This window comes from Saccopteryx bilineata, chromosome 3, assembly GCF_036850765.1.
Source record: "Saccopteryx bilineata isolate mSacBil1 chromosome 3, mSacBil1_pri_phased_curated, whole genome shotgun sequence".
Classification (NCBI taxonomy): Eukaryota; Metazoa; Chordata; class Mammalia; order Chiroptera; family Emballonuridae; genus Saccopteryx; species Saccopteryx bilineata.
The window spans coordinates 70,653,596-70,671,274 of NC_089492.1; the positions used below are offsets into that span (position 1 = coordinate 70,653,596).

A 17,679-nucleotide genomic window follows, 5' to 3' on the forward strand; every position below is an offset into this window, starting at 1 on the left:
CAGCCCGAGGGCTGCCAGTTTGCAACTTTGCTGAAATCCAGATGGACGAAATCTATGGCCCTCTGATCTACCAGCCCAGCTACCCTATCAACAGGAGGAATGAGGTTAGATGTGGTTTGGCTTATCAGTGTTTCCTAAGAAAAGATAGTTCTTTGAACCATGAATTCCACTCTGGACTTCAAGGGCTGTAGGCCCAGGGACAGAGCAAGCTCAGCCAGTGTGTCATTCACTAAGCATTCCTTCCAACCTGGTATGTGCCAAGGATGGGCAGCCCTTTGGGCAGTGGACAAAAATCAAAGCTTTAAGCCATGCTACTCTGGGCCAGTCCCAAGCTGTCCCCTTCCTCACTCCAGCCCCCTGGGAGGGCTAATGTCAATCTTCACTTCCGACCCACCTCGCCAGCCTCTTTCTGGCTCACCAGACACCTGCTCGCCCTGATGATACCACCTCTTCCCCTCCAGCCCCTCCTCCCCAGTAGTGTCAGCGCTGAAGGTGAGGGCAGCGGTTTGGGTGGTGGCTAGCACTTGCTCTTGGATTTTGTTATGCTTTATTTTTACTGTGTTTGTTTTATCACATACCCATCCCTCCAGCCTCCTCTCCATCCATCAATAGTACACGTTGATGCATTCCAAAGAAAATTGTAGACATTAGTATACTTCTGCTCTTCAACGTGCACATGGTTAGTATTCAATATTTGTTAACTTTTTTTACTTTGAGACAGAAATTTCCCTTCAGTGAAATACACAGATATGAAGCATATAGTTTTCGGGTTTGAAAAATGCATACACTGGGCAACCCAAACCCTTATTGAGAGACAGAACATGACCATCACCCCAGAGAGTTTCCTTGGGCCCCTTTCCTGACCCCAGAAGAAACAACCGTTCTGACAAGTTTTTACCGTAGACGAGTTCGCTCATTGCAGAACGCCATGCAGCCTGGACTCCCTTGTGCATTGGGGTTCATCCCAGTGATGAATTTGTATGATCCACTTTGTGCATCCCATTTCCTATGGACGGGCACGTGGCCTGTTTGCGGGTTGGGGCCGCTGGGAGTAAAGCTGCTGTTAGCGCCCACCAGCATCGTGGTGCTCATTTCTCGGGGGCGAACGACTAGGCCATGGGGCAGATGCATGTGTCACTGCTTCTGATCAGAGTTTCCATTTGCTCAGAGGATACCCACCACCACAACTGGGTTTCTCCTGGGGGCCAGACCTACTGAATATAACCCGAAAACAGAAGAGACCTTGCCTTCAAAGAGCCTGCCGTCCAGTGAACGGGACAGACATGCACATGTGACCACTCACACGGCAACATATGGACATGAGGCTCACCATCTGTTAAGGAGAAGATGAAGGCGGCAGCCCAGGGTACCATAGGTTTGAGCAGGCAGAGGCTGGGGCATCCAGGAGGGCTTCATGCAGGAGGTGAGACTTGAGCTGCACCTGAAAGGCAGGTGAGGAGCAAAGGGCGAGGGGAGGACACGCTAGACAGGAGGAAGGGAGGAAAATATGGGTAGGACAGGGCCAGGCGTGTTCAGAAGACTAGGAGAAGACGAGTCAGCCCGGCCTGGCAGGGCCTGGAGAGAGAGCAGCAAAGGGTCCGGCTGCAGGGAGCTGAGGGCTCGGACAACTGACTCTCACCAGGCTCTGGAGTTTCAGGTGTGGAGGGGTTCTCTCTTTCCTCTCCCGGGGCTCAGTGAGCTGGGCTATCAGTCAGTCTCACTCCCAAACAATACTCTAAAAATCTGGACACAGTTGTGGAATTTTAAAGTTCCTCAGAATTTCCAGTTGTGGAAAAATGAGCGTGTCATGTCAACACCACTCTAGTGACACTCCCGTTCCACTTTATAGTTTGTCACAGGAGCTGCACAGAGCGGGGAATCTCTTGTCCTACGATCAAGTGGTCACTGTCACTGCTCCTTAAGTGCCCTCGTTTGTGACTTTGGGTGCCCTGCCCTCTGCTGAGCTGCCTCCAGGGCTGGAGGCGGGGGAAGCAGGGCTTGGGCCTGTGCAGAGGACGCCACGATGCTCACGCTCCATCCGCAGCGGCCTGATCCCGGGAACACTGGGCTCCACATGGGCTGGCAGGAGCTCGGGGCTCCCGCGTGACAAGAGCCGCGCTTCTTGCTTTGTGCATTCTTTCCTGGTAGGACAGATCATGCCCTGACAATAACAAATGTCTCCACTCCTTGAATCTGTGTACGTTTCCAGACTGAGAGAGGGCACTACCCTGGACAAAGCTTAGGTCTCTGATTCAGAATCATAAAGACATTCAGATGGCCCCAGGCAGGAGAAGATCTGTTGACGAGCTCTTGGCCACGTTTGTGTGGCCAAGGCTCCAAATTGGCCGCTGCATGAGACCACAAAGTGGGCCACCCAGAGGGGAGGCACCCTCTGAGAAGCCACGGAGAGCCACGGAGAGCCACAGCGAGAAACCTGGGCTGCTGTGGGCCTGCGGTATGCTTCTTTCCTTTCTTTTCTTTTTTCTTTTCTTTTCTTTTTTCTTTTCTTTTCTTTTCTTTTTTCTTTCTCTCTCTCTCTTTTTTTCTTTCTCTTTCTTTCTTTCTTTCTCTTTCTCTTTCTTTCTCTCTCTCTTTCTCTTTCTCTCTCTCTCTTTCTTTTTTTTCTTCCTTCTTGCCTCCTTTACTCCCTCCCTCCCTTCCTCCTTCCCTCCTTCTTCCTCTCTTTTTCTCTTTCCCCTCTCAGCATTAAGAGACAAAGCTTGCTGAAAGGGCGCAAGTAGATTCTGAGGAACAAATCTCGGATGTCATTGGGCTGAACGGTGGAAAACGTTGCCAGGGGACCCACAAATAGAATGCAGCTTTCCTGGAACTGCAGAGAATGTTCCAGGTTTCCCCTCATCTACCTATAGGATAAACCTTGGAGGCAAGAGGACCAACTGCTTAGTTCTGGTTTCAGCTCACATCCCAGCAAACATGCGTCCTGGGCAAACCAAAACAGCGGTCACCCTGCACACAGCAGTGGTCCCACGGAGCTCTTTTCTCTGGATAAAGCGTGAGTTTCTACAGTGCAGGTCACAAGAATTAGAGGCACGTGCTGAAAGCTCCCTGGTCACACGCAGAGCCACCTCAGCCCCCAGCCGGGCTGGATGAGGGGAGCACAGGCAATGGCCCTCTTCTCGCCGGTAGTGAGCTGGAGACACGGTCCCTGCAGGCCCATGGGATGGTTTCCGGACCAGCTTCCACAGCCTGCGGCAAAGCAGTAGACCTTAGATGGTGCTACATTTGCAGATTTCACAGGGAGCAAATGATACATGTGGAGTGAGCACAGTCTCTAAGTGTGGTTGGAGGTCAGGTCACAATCAGCTGCTGGAGGGCTTGGCACTGGGTCAGGCTGGTAGAGTTTGTCACCCTCTCCCACCCAGAAGAAAGAGGACAAAGCTTTGGAGGATGCTTCGTTGCACAACACAGGCTCAGAAGCAGACACCTCGGCTATGAATGCAGTTTTTATTTCTGGAAGTTCATTCTCTTGTATTCTGTTTCTATCTACTACATTTGAGGGACCTGAGATTCTTGCATCTCCGAAGCCATTTTTGTCTTCCACATATGTGAGGGCTGCTCGTCCAAAGACATCACAGAAGCCATTGCTCTGGGGCCGGGGCTCTGTGTGGCTGGTCTTTTGAGCCACTGTCTTTCTGAGACGCCACTGAAGTTTGGGGCATTCCATTGTTCTATGGGTGTTAGGTCAAATCGTCTGACACAGACCTCATAGTGTAAAAACACTCATGTCAGATGCCAAGTTCTAGGGCTTCCCTCCCGTCTCTGCTCGCCCCTCCCCCACCCCGATATTGCAACAACACGCCTGACAATATCACCAATTGTCCCTCAAGGACGTGTGGCTGAGCCCTGTGCTGACAGCTCACAGACAACTGTGGGCATCTGTCCTCTACCACCCATGCTCACCAAGACACACAATGTGTTCTTCGTTACGGACTACTCAGGGGGTCTGAATTACAAGGAAATAATTCAATCTAGCAGACTGTGGTGAAATTGCCAACCAGAAGAATAATTCATGAGCTCATCCCAACCTGGATGTGAAATTAATTCCATACACGATAACTCACCACAGACCACCTTGTTTAATTTTATTTTTTTTCTCCTAGTAATAGGATCTTCCTGCTATCATTTATGTTCCAGGCAAAATGAAAACAATACAACCATCATGTGAGAAATGAAAATTATTTCAATTTAAGTTATTTGAATCCAAAACACAAAGAGTTCTAACAGTGGTGTGAGCTTTAAGCAAACTTTGTCATAAATGAGTTCTTCTGAGTTAAAAAGCATGATAATTAATGATTATCACAACCCAGTAAGAAAAGTGGATCTGAGGCTGGTATAGCTGAACCAGAACTTTCTAAGGCACTCTCGTTTGGGCTCAAAGTGCCGGTCCACGGGACCACGCTCTCCCAACGAACTGGCACTGACTGTGGGTTTCCACGAAACAAAAAGGAGTGTGTTTCAGGCTTTTGTAATTTTTTCCTGACCTTCCTGGCAGGGTCCAGCATCCAAAACAGGTCGTGGCCTCTGCCCTCAAGGAGCAAACAACTGAGATTTTGGTGAAAAGTGAATATATAAAAAACAACAGTAAAGAATTTAAGATAGAGCCTCTTGGTGCCCTGGTGCTTGAGCTTACCTCTAGCCAGAGGGCTGGGAGCAGGCTCCTGGGCTGAGCCAGGCTCATGGTGGACCGGGGCCTGAGAGACTTGAATCGGTGGTGCTGCAGAAAGCCACAACCATGCAGTTATTGTGATCAAGTGTCATATCATGTTACTGAAATTAGCCCTCAGTGTAAGAAAGAACAGAAACTTGGCCATCTGGGCTCACCCAGTCTTGGCATCTGGCCCTCTCCTATGGAGACTGACTAGGGAACAACGTAATGCTATTCAGCCACCTGTGCAAAAATGGCCCCAGCCCCAAGGGTCTGTGCTCACTCATTTGGAGAAGGCACCCTCTCTTCCAGTTGAATGTTCCCAGCCGCTCTGTGCCTGGATCCCATGCCTGAGAGACTCACTCCACTGTTTGCACTTACAAGGATACAGAGGAAGGCCAAAGAGAACACCGACTATTTTATTTTATTTTATTTTGTACTTATAAGGAAGGGTGGCAAGGGTTCTGTGCAGTATGGATAGAAGCTAGTGGGTAATTTAAGGTTTGCTTTTGCCAGTTCACACCAGCAATTGGGTTCAAGTCTATGGAAAATAGGAATGAAAACTGGCCAGATACCTTGCTGCTTCACAACAAACCATCCAGAAATGGAGTAACAGAAAACAGCCACTCTTGCATCATTTCTCACTGTGCTGTGGGTTGACTGGGCTCATCTGGGTGGAACTTTTGCTCAACACGATGGCGCAGCGCTGAGGTCCTCTGAGGCTTTATCAGGCTAGAACATCCAGCGTGGCCTGTTCACACGGCTGGCAACTGATGCTGCCTATCGGTCTGGGGCTCAGCCAAGGCTGCTGACCAAAGTGCCTACATGTGGCATCTCCATGTGTCTTGGGCCTCTCACAGCACGGTGGCTGGGTTCCAAGAGTCAGAGCCAGAGAAAGGGGTGGCTTAGTAGGGAGGAAGCGGGAGGCTACACCCAGAAGGCTAGCACTGGAAATGGCTCAATGTCACCTCCACCAGGTTCTATTGATTAAGAATAATGGGGCTGGTCAGGATCCGAGAGGAGGGGACATAAACTCCACTCCTCAATGACTAGAGAGACAATTTACAGCCATCTCCAATCCAGCACTATCACCTAATCTTAGCCTTTCTTGTAAGTTACAGTATCCCGGTCTGCACCCACACATATCACATCCTTACCACCTTGGTCCCCTACACAGCCCTTGTCATGGACCCCCATACCCGGCTGACCTTGAATGGCCTTTAAACCAATACCTTCTGCTTCATGGCTCTTCACTTGAAGCAGAAGCCCTATCCTCAAAAAGCAAACAAAAGCAGTCTGACCTGTGGTGGCACAGTGGATAAGGCGTCGACCTGGAAATGCTGAGGTCGCCGGTTTGAAACCCTGGGTTTGCCTGGTCAAGGCACATATGGGAGTTGATGCTTCCAGCTCCTCCCCCCCTTCTCTCTCTCTGTCTCTCCTCTCTAAAATGAATAAATAAATAAATAAATAAATAAATAAATAAATAAGCAAAAGCAGCAGCATTAAGACCACAAGCATACCAGAATGAGGGATAACTTACCGCTAAGATGGGAAGGGGCTTCCACCTGGGAGTACTCTGTGGGGCAGCACCTACAGGTCAGGCACCTAGCGGCCATCTGCAGTTTCTCTGTCTGCAGAGGCAGTCAGCACACTCCCCAGTCCAGATCACTGGAGCGCATGCTGATCTACGGGTCAGACATGCTGTCTCCTGCATTGTCTACTGCATGGACTGCACCCAAGCAGCCCTCACCTCTGTACAGGGAGTAGGCAGAGAAAACTGACAACAGAATCCTTTCCCCATGAAATACCTGGATACACATGATCAGGTTGTTCTCTAGAAAGATGTAGCACTTGACAGCCCTTCCACCCTGTGTACTAGTATCTGGAAGACAGTGGTTTAGACTTGGCCTGAGGAGCCACAGCCCCTCAGGAGGAGAGTCAGGCTGCCCTTCCTTGCATCCTCTTCATCGCCTTCCTGATCAGGACTATCAGAGCTCATCCAGGACCTCCTGATGCCGGAGCTTATGGGCTTTTTTCCTGTCTTTTCTTGCTCGCTCACTTCCTTGCTGTTGCAGCTGACACCCTGGACCATCCAGTGCTCCCCTAGCCATCCTTTTCTTACCATTTCTATTCCTTCTCTGCACCAGCTCCTTGTTCTCAGCTTATGCCCTCATTGTTGGTGTTTTCCAAGGCTTGGGTGAAGAGAGGTCTAGTGCCTTCCCCAGCACTCAGACAATGAAGAAGGACCAGTGACCAAACACCTTCCTGGAAAATGACTACCCACATAGAAGATTTAGGGGGAGGCTGAAGAGGAAACGTAAGATTTCGACCGCTCATTTCAAGATTTACCTGCACAGAACACTGTGTCTTCCTCCACAACTTCCTATTTCCTCATTCTTCACTCAGGTGGAATGGCTTCCTCACCCACCTTACTTTTGAATCTAAATTTCAGATTCTTTCTATTGTCTGCTTCCTCCTACCTACTTAAATAACCAAGTCTCCTTCCTTCTTTGAGCTCCCTTGAAAACTTAGGAGTAAAGTTTGAAAGAAAATTAGGCCAAGATTGCCTCCATCTCTACCTATCTCAGTTGTTAAGAACCAGAAATTTCCCCACAGTTAAAACCCACTCAGGATAACAAGGAAGTGGCCTTCGGTCTTCTGGTTCTAGAGAAATCAGTGAGGTTGGATGGCTGAGAAGGAAAAGAGGCTTTTAACAATATACTCATTTTGAAAGTGTTTATTTTTCTCCTAGGTAGTTTTATGACTCACTCAGGAGAGCTTTGTGGTTCATCAGACCCTTGAAACCAAAGACTAAAGGATTAAGTGAAACCAAAAACAGCACAGCCTTCACAAACCTGAGATCAAGCTGTGACATTTGGGAGTCTGTTAAGTCCGTTATTGAAGCTTCATTGTTTACACTGAAAGTAAGAACTTACACAGGGTTATAGGGAGCCATGCCCCTCCTCGGGAAGGGGTTGTGGCAGATACCTATTTGGTTGCCATCCAAAACAGTGATTCTCTCTTCTCTGCTGACTACTCTGTCTTATTCTATAGGGGTCGAGTGGGGACAGCCATATTTGTACAATGTGGGCCAACAGTGAACACCTGGTCCGAGGTGGGCCAATCAGGGGCTCCTTTCTTCGGCTTTGGGAATGAAATCAAGAGAAAGATTCAGTGTTCCTTCTATCGCTGTGACCTTGGGTTCTATGTTAGCTGTATTCTCTGAGGCGTGTACTTGTGAAGCAGGAGCTAGAGTGGAGAGAAATGATTCACATGTTGGAGAGTAAGGCAGGAGAGCTTCCTGGTTTCTCCACAGCCTTGCACTTCCTGGCTCCCCTGGCTCTCTGTGTTTCTGCCCCTGCAGCTTTATAACAAATTTCCCATTGCTATAACTCTCAACCTTTTCCTTGCAGGTGTTCAATTTTTAAAATCTGCATATTAGAGACAAAATGTGAATATAAGCATACCACTAGTAGTAGAGGTGTTAATGGTAATACTATAAACTTAACCTCCTTAGGGGCCATCAGGTTATAGATGTAGAAACTGAGGCCCAGGAAGGCTACATCTCTTACCAAGGTCATGTCTGTTTCTGAATCGGATCTCTAGACTCTTGAATCCTAAACCGTGGCTCTTTCTTTAATATCTACTAACTTCGATTGAAATATTGTATTTACTTTCACAATTTGTATACTTTAAAAAAATAAACCATATCCTTCTACATATTGTTATCCTTACCTTTTGGGGTGAAAATTTGAAATTTGAAGCTGTTAAATGACATCAACAAGGCTACTTACACATGAACAGAAGCAGAACTAAAAGTTTATTTCCAGACAGGTGGGTGCATCCAAAAAAGCATACTTCTCTGTCCATGAGCCCAGGCCACCATTGATCTGGCAAGATGGACAAATCCATCATTGCAGGGTCCTTAGAGTCATTCATCTATTCAACAAACATTTACTGAGTACTTACCATGTCACAGTGAGCACCTTTCCTAGGCCTGAAGATACGAGGAATAAATTCACTTAAAGAACTTTACCTATGTATATTGGGACTGGGCTTGGGGGTAGGTCAGTGGACATTCAGGGCATATGTAGGTAAGATAAGATATATAACTAGAGTAAAAGCAGATGATGGCTTCTTGACAGTGTCATCAGAATATAGCATGGTGCCCAAAGCACTGTAAGATGAGCGAGGGCCCAAATAGTGATGACAGAGAGACAAGCAGGTGAACAGCAAGCTATGACCAGGGGTTCTGAGCTCAAAATGCTCAATTCTCCACGCCCATTTCCTGGTCTGTCTTTTCCTCTGGCTAGAATGTGGGTTCTTTAGGGTGAAGTCATTTCATCTGTTTATTTATTCTCTGCATTCTCGGCATACATCAGCGTGTGTTGGGGACTCAGTCAAGATTGCTTGGAGTGGAGAGGTTAAAGCATGACAGGAAGGCTCCCCCCTGAGCAAAGTGTTAAATGAGTCTTCGCAAGGTGAGATGGGGCCTGGGTGGCGTCTGCCAGAAACAGACAGTTGGGTTTGATGGAGTCTGAGGAAGTCTTTGCTTTGAACCAGCTATATTATTCTTGCTCGTGAAGACATGCACCTTTGACTGTAGAAATACAGGAATGTAGCCAGGGGTGGAGATTGGAATTAAATCTACTGCATAGGGAAAGGGTATAAATGCAAGAATGGGGAGATGGGGAGGAGGGCAGAATAGTGGGCCTGCATGGATCAAGAGTTGTCTGAAATTGGTTTTTCGGGGTGGAGGGCTTGCCATGTTTTTGATTAAGAAACATCACCATCTCCCTGAGGTGAAAGGTACAGCAGTAATACCATATATTATCATGAGTGGCTATGTCTGTGTCATGTAAGCAGTGAGATTTAAAATTTATTTCTTCCGCAGGCTTAGCTATCCCTTTGATAGATCATTCATTTGTCCATTTATTCAATGTATCACTTCTCCATGTATCAGGTACCTGTATCACGCTGGGGTAAGGTAGGGGGAACTCAAAGACAAATTCACATACGATGTCGCCATTAGTGACTTCTCAGCTTCATAGCTCAGTTTTCTACCATTCCTGGCCATGTGATAACAAGTGGCTTTTGGAAATTAAAAGGTACACAGGTGCAGTGATAACTCCCCTGAGGAGAACTTAAATACCTATCAACTGATGTGGATCACATGTCCTTCCAAGGTCACTTGGAATCCTGAAAACCTCTGTATAATAATTTAACTTTCGTATTAATCTATTTTATGTTATGGTGCAGAAAATTGGTTGAAGCTGTCAAAAAAAAAACCCAAAAATAAACATTGAGAATGTTTGCTGGGGAGAAGGATATCAGAGAGGTCACCCCAGGAAAAAGGAAGGACGTCTTTGTCCCAGCCTCACGGGTGGTGTCTCACCATGGACCTTTGGCAAGTTGTCCTGGAAAGGGATGGTCAGAGTTCCAGAGTGCAACATTATATTTCCAATTAAAACATAAAAAACAAACATTTTTCCTAAAACACATTGGCCTCCGCACTGGGAAGGGACTACAAAGCCCGGCACTGATTGAGAAAAGCTGAAAGCGGACGCTGTAATTGATAAAGGAGATAAGTCAATCTGCGTCCTTTAAAGAATAATGAGTTCCATTTTTCATCAAAAAAATCTCCCTGTGCCGAAGAAACATTCTTTCAATAAATCTACTTAATGGTTTCCCCTCTAATGATATATACCAGTGAGCTGTGGAACAAAGTGTCACAGCAGGTCCACGCAAGGGACTGTGGGCCACCTGTCATTAGCATTGCTAATTCAACCCAAAGAGAACCCAGGGTTCCAGGAAGAGCTGTTGTTCTGGGAAAATGTGGGAAGGTCTTCCTGGGCTCTTTGAGCAGGTAGATGGGATGAAATTTGGAATAACTATCCTGTCCTGAAACACGAGATCCTTTGCAAACTTATACACCACCACCACCCCCATACACATCACCACTCTGCTCAGGGCTCCATCCACTCTGAGGATGATTTGCGTCACACAGCTTAAGAGTGAAATGCTTGGGATACTTGGGTTGTGAGAACTGATTAGATCTGTTTGTTCCCTGTGCTCGTGGCTCTCCCACGGCCTTGTTCCGGCCACGGTGTTGGTGTCGGAACCATGGGCATCGGGAGCTAGTCTATGTTTACTGCTTTTGGGTAAATGGAAGATCCACTTTCATGACCCTGCCTGACATGGTGCTGTCTACAGGCCAGCTCTTTGCCCACCTAAGGGCCTAGGAGAAGAAAGGGCCTATCCCCCAAGGGAAGGAGTTGGGGTCCTCTGCGCCCTTGTCCTAGACAGCAGGACATACTGATCAACCTGGCTTACCTTTGTAAACCCCAACTTTACAAACGTGCTGTTATTTCCACAAGGCCTTGGTTTTATATAACCAAATCTATTTCCTCCAAGGGCACCAGCCCTCCCCAAACTGGTGGACTTCCCCACATGGGAATCATTAAAAACAACCCTGGAGTTATTTCCTTATGTTGCTGTTTGTTTATTCTTCTGTCGCGTGTGAGTCAGCCAGATCATGATTTGTGGTGGTTTTGCTTGTGAAATCTTACATAATTCTATTCCTATTGTCCTGTTGGGTCGAGCAGTGAGACCGTCTAGTGTTTTTTCTCATTTCACAACATCTAAAAACCAATATGGAGAAAGCCTGAACAATGAGGTGATGTGAGCCAGTCAGGAACCCAGCTCCGAGTCACCCGGGAGGTGGCTCTGCAGTTTCGCAGATACACGCGGCTGGTGATAGGGACGCCCTCTAATGCCACTACTAAGCAGGATGACGAAGCCAGGTAGTGGTGGCCTTTGGGATGGGTTTCACTGAGGTGATCCTTAAGAAATGAGAGCAAGGGAAGGAAAGAACGACAGTAAACCACATTTCACACAGAAACCGACCAAATTTTTACTGCATTTGCTACACGCTGGGTTCCAACATGCTGGTCCTGAGCGTGACTGGCTACAAGCTGGCAAGGCTTTGACGGCTCCTCCAACCGGTTTTCCCTTCCCCGCCGGGGACACAGTTTATGCTGATCCTCCTCACTGTCCCGAGTCCAAAGGCAGTCATTAAAAACACTCTGGGTGCAAACAGTGAGTGGCCACAAGACACGAATGGGAGGGGGGGGTTCAATTTCCGCCACAGGACGTGGAACCTGGAGACATGGTTGGTAGAGGCAAGACGCCTCCTTGGTGACTAAGAGTATTACGGAGCTCAAAACCCACAAGTGATGTCTTTTAAATTCCTGGAGTATAGTGAGACTAGTTGTTCCTAACATTATTTCATAGTTTTCACTAAATATCTGACCCGATTTAAACCATGTTTGTTTGCATACATCTTTGAGTAGTGTGCCTTAAAGGTATTCATACTGATATAGAATGAAGGTTACAAACATCTGCATAAAAAGAGAGACTGCGTGATTCTATATGAAGACAACAACCATCACATTCCACAGCACGTCATTGGTTAATTTTTTGAATCGTCAAGCATTATTTAAAATGTGGGAGAATAGAACTGAACACGGCGCCACAACAAAACAATCGTAACAAGGGAACCAGACCCGATTTCTCTAGCGATCATTTAAAAACTTCAACCTCTGTTTCTAGCACTTTTCATTAATTGTTATTTTAAGCTCCAGTAGCAGGATCAGATTTCTGCTGCCTCTGGACGAATGAGTTATGATCTGATCTCAAGTTCCAAGGGAAATGCACAAAGCTTTATTTTTTTTTCCCCCAGTTGAATAAACAGGACTATGCATATCATCTCTTTGTGTTAGAATAGTGTTGTCTTCACATAAGACTCAAATAATGGTATTAGCCATTCATTTCCTCGAACACAGACACCCTCATGCGTGCTGACAGGTTTATAAGGATGCGGTGGCAGCCGTGGTTCTGGGAGCTGCTAGATGACGGACTTTGATTTCTTGCAGTCCTGAGCGATGGAGCCCGGGTGTGTCTGGTTATTGTCCGCCTTCTCTCCCAGATGCTGGCCTTGTCTGGAAGATTAATACATTAACAAGAGCTGAAGGTCCAGGGTTGCACATCTTCAGACATGTTTATTAGCAGATGGCACACAGGATTCAAAGGTCACCACCAAAGTGACATTTTAAAGTGAAACAACAATATTTATGTTCAGATAGTCTACTGATGAGATCATGTGGAAATGGTTTTGATTAAATTAGCTTACGAATGGTTGCCAATCTATAGAAAAAACCCGAAAATGCCATGTCTGTTTACCAAATGTTTTCTTCTTGCACTCTCACCTTTTAACTATTAATGACCAAAAGCTGGTTCATTTTTTGGTGGGGCATGGGGGTGGGGGTGCAGGGCAAGGGCTTCTTTAACTGTAGTATCAGCATGTCTGGTTTTCACGTCCTGGGTTAGCTATTGTTTTCATTCTAAAAAACGTTATCTCCTGTGTGTGCTCTGAAATCTCACCTGCTATTATTACTGCTCTGAAAGGGTTGGGATTCCACTGTGTAAGTATAATTGCAGCTCAATTTCTTTACTCTTAATTGGGTCTCTGGAGAGGCCTAAAATTCAGTCTCAGATAAGACCTTATGTTCAATATCATAAAAAAACAAAACAAAAAGAAAAGGCTATGAGCTAGATTTCAGAAATACTTATTATAGCTGCATTTGTGCGTTTGAAGCCCTTGGGAGCCACACTTTTGTGGCAACGTATGCTTGTGTTGTGTTTCGTACAACAAAATGAAAAACCAAACGCAGCCAGCGGGGGTGGGGGGGTGGTGTCACTTCTCAATTTCTTTTTCTTTTTTTCTCTGCTGTGCCAGCAATGTAGCAGGAATGTGAGTCAAAAATTTTAACTCAAAAATGGTTTAGCCAGAAAATGCTCAACAGTGTGAAGTGAACACAATGTTTTGTTACTTTTGCAAGTTTCCACAGTCGGCAAAATGCATGATTATTTCCAACAAAGGCATTAGAAAATGCAGAAATAATGGTCAGTGAGTAAATTAAAAAGTACACAGTCAAAAACAAAAACAAAAACCTTACACAGCCATACTGTAGGAAATGAATATGGTCATATATACTGTTTCTCACTTATTTACATTTCATTGTATTATGAATAGTTTTGTAAAATTATAGCTGTTAGTGTCTGGAGTTTTACCTTATTATGATCCATATTTTATTTTTTATGCACTGACAAAATTATAAATGTAAGAATATGACAGAAGATTTACTCACTTTTCAAGAGAGCTTTTTTCAATATTCATTGTCCCTTCCATTGGGTCCAGTCCTTGCTCAGAAAATTGTTTCAAGGCACTTAAAGCTGCCTAAAAGTGAGAACAAACACACAGACTAACAAGGAGATCCAGTCACTGACATTCAAGTAGCGAATAGGCAATTGTAAAAGAAAGCTGAGATAAACAGTAAAGACCATCGTTTTCATTAGTCTAAATAATTAGTTGTTTTGCATTGCTTAGCAATATTACATGTGAAAGGCCGGGTTATTCCTCCAGCAAGGTATAAATGTTCAGAGAGCTTTGTTTCTGGTGTGTGGTGGGGGAGGTGGAAAGAGGAATCTCCCCACATGTCTGATCCCTTATCCTTTATCCACAGTTTTGTTAAATCACAATGTTTTATCAGCAAATGTAGAGACACCTCTATAAACGTAACATACTATGGTGATGACTTTGCATAATTTCTTCTCACTTTACTGAGAGAACATATTCTCTCCTTTCAGATGTGAGAACATCAGACTTTTCCCACTTGGGTACTTTTTTTTCTGAAATAGGCATAAAGATACTGCTCAGTGGCACAGGCAGCGGGCCCCAAGCAAGGCACAGAACGTGAGCAGAGAGATGAAGACCCTTGTGCACACGGAGGGATGCAGGATGGTCTCCTGGATTTCCTCCCTCCTGGGGCCCTGGGGAGGCAGGCCTGGCTGTGGCCAAGCCTCCCAAGGTGTTGATATGCCCAAAATGCGTGGGATGCTGAAGGGTGTTGACAGCCCAGTGGAGGCTCACTGGATGGCTGGGAGGCACCAAAAATGCAATGCTGATAAGATCTACATAACTTGTTGACACTCTTGTGCATGTTCCAAACTGTTATTTCTCTGAATAAGAATTTGGTTCTTCTTCCCCTCCCCCACACCCCACCACTTTTCAGCTCCATCAGAGGGCCTTTGTTGGGTCTGAGCTGGGTATGAGCAGCCAGGGATGCTTGAATCTTGGCGATCCTGCTAGGTCACACTTTGGTCATCTGTATCTTCTCAAGTGTCTTCGAAAAAGAGCTGACCCTTGCAGCTGCCCAGACTTTTGTCTGCCATGGGCCCCTTTTGGGTAGATGACTAAAGCGCATGATCCCTTCTACATTTCTTTATTAATAAATATGCTTTTTGGTTTTTAAGTTAATAGACTTAGTTTTTGAAAGCAGTTTTAGGTTTATAGAAATGTGGAGGCAGGAGGCAGGAGTTCCCAGGACCCCTCCCCACCCCAACCTGTCATCTACTATTAACATCCTGCATCAGCACAACATGATTGTTACAAGGGATGAACCAGTATTGATTGATACATTATCATTAACTAAAGCCCATGGTTGACATTAAGGCTTACTTTTTGTGTTGTACGTTCCATGGGTTTTGACAAATGCATAATGTCATGTCGCCATGACTACAGTGTTACACAGAATGGTTCCACTGCCCTAACAATTTCTCGTGTTCCATCTGTTCAACCCTCCTCTTTAGTGCACCCCCACCAAGATTCCTGGCAACCACTGAATTATTTTAAATAAGTTTTATTATAATATGCAAATTACAGAGGTACTTAACATTTAAAGAATGTTTCTTTACTATCTGCTAGACACTATGCTACGAGCTTTAGTTTTCTAAGACTTGTTTTTTTTTTTTAATTTATTTTTCTGAAGCTGGAAACGGGGAGAGACAATCAGACTCCCGCATGCATCCGACCGGGATCCACCTGGCACGCCCACCAGGGGGCGTCGCTCTGTTGCGACCAGAGCCACTCTAGCCCCTGGGGCAGAGGCCAAGGAGCCATCCCCAGCGCCCGGGCCATCTTTGCTCCAATGGAGCCTCGCTGTGGGAGGGGAAGAGAGAGACAGAGAGGAAGGAGAGGGGGAGGGGTGGAGAAGCAGATGGGCACTTCTCCTGTGTGCCCTGGCCGGGAATCGAACCGGGGACTTCTGCACGCCAGGCCAACACTCTACCACTGAGCCAACTGGCCAGGGCCGCACTGAATTATTTTAAACAATCTCTATAGTTGCCTTTTCCAGAACGTCAAATGTTGGAATTATATAGTACATAGCCGTTTCAGATTGACTTCTTTCACTTAACAATGTGCATTTAAGCTTCTTCCTTGTGATTTCATGGCTCAATACCTCATCTCTTTACAATCGCTGAATAATATTCTATTACATGGCTTGTACCACCATTTATCCATTCACCTATTGAGGGACATCTTAGTTGCTTCCAAGTTTCTGGCGATTATAAATAAAGCTGTTATAAAATATCTATGTGCAAATTCTTTTGTAATGTTTATAATATTTTTCTTTCTCTTCTCTTTTGGTCTTTCTTTCTATTTTCTAAATCACAATTCCTAGGTCCAACCCAAAGTAACATTGTGTCCTTTTCTTTTTCTTTAGGCTTCTCTTCCTTGCCGATCCTGCATTGGTCTCCCTAGCTTAGCTGTGCTGATCTGAAGGCCCGCTCAGGGCTGCCGCTGGGCCTGGGCCGCTGGGGCAGTGAGGGGCTGTGCTCCAGCTCCCTGTTCCACCATCATCTATCTCTTTGAACCTGGAGTCCTCAGAGATGTCAGTGCCCCACCTGACCACTCCTGATACTGGTCCACACTTGTGCTACACAGCAGCTGGCAAAGGCTGTGGTGGCAGAAGCAGGGGGTTTGATTGTGTCCTCCCCCAAATTCATTATGTTGAAGTCCTAACTCCCAGCACCTCAGAATGCAGCCTTATTTGGAAATAGGGTCATTGCAGAGGTAAGCAATTAAGATGAAGTCATATTAGAGTAGGGTGGGCCCCTAGCCAATGTGACCAATGTCCCTATGAAAAAGGGAAATCTGGACACAGATGCACAGACGGAAAGAACACCATGTGAAGAGGAGGGCAGAGGCTGGAGTGAGGTGGCAGAGGCCAAGGAATGCAGAAGATGGCCAGCAAGCACCGGCAGCTGATGAGCATGGGGCCAACTTCTACTGTCTCAGCCTCAGACCAGCCCTGCCGACACCTTGATCTTGGAATTTCAGCCTCCAGAACTGTGAGCCAGTGAATTTCTGTTGAGGAAGCCCCTCAGTTAGTGGTGCTTTATTACAACGGTTCTAACTAACACAGGTACATCATAATCCTTCTCGAAGGATATTAGGACCCCTTTTCTTCCTCTCTGATGCTTCCTTTTATCTTTTCATTATACAAATAGTTTTTCATTACAAAAAATCATAATGTGTGGACAAGCAAAAAAAAAAAAAAGTGAAAATATTCACTACCCCACCACCATTCACAACTTTGTGTCTGCCTTTCCATACCTGCTTCTATCCCCTCTTCATGTGGACATCCTGTACCCTGGATTATATCCCAGCTGCTGGGTGATCTGCCCTTTTCAGTGAACATGAGCTGTTCTCCGTGGCAACAGAAATATCAGTAGCATCATTTCCCGTGACCGCACAGTATCCATTGACTGCATGTGCCAGTCAATTCCTACTGTTGGACCTTCAGGCCACTCCCAATTTTTCAGCTGTTATGAACACAGCACTAAGCTTCTTAGCACTTAAGTCTTTGTGTACAATCCCAATAACTTCCTCATGACAGACTCCTAGAAACTAAATTTCTGCACCTAAGAGTTTGCACATTTAAACACCCGACCTCTCAGCCCTCAGAGAGGCTGGGGTCGCACCAGCAGTATGAAGGGGCGCCTGTCTCTGTGAGTGCTTCTGGAGTTCCTGCTCAGAACCCACTTAGTGGATCATTCAAGCAAACTACTGTCGTCTTGATGGCCCCGCCTTCTTTTTAATTTGTTCGTCT

General features: G+C 46.1%; 1 protein-coding gene across 7 annotated transcripts in view; it reads right to left on the reverse strand.

Moving 5' to 3' along the window:
- Nucleotides 1–11,573: 11,573 nt before the first annotated feature.
- Nucleotides 11,574–17,679, reverse strand: part of STAU2 (staufen double-stranded RNA binding protein 2) — a 312,186-nt gene continuing 306,080 nt past the window's right edge. For all 7 annotated transcript variants that reach the window (XM_066266331.1, XM_066266328.1, XM_066266330.1 and 4 more), the window contains 2 exons: nt 13,876–13,964; nt 11,574–12,666 (listed from right to left, as the gene is read on the reverse strand). In XM_066266331.1, coding sequence (XP_066122428.1) covers nt 12,573–12,666; nt 13,876–13,964 — 183 coding nt within the window. In that variant the 3' untranslated portion in view covers nt 11,574–12,572. The remainder of the gene's footprint in view (nt 12,667–13,875; nt 13,965–17,679) is intronic.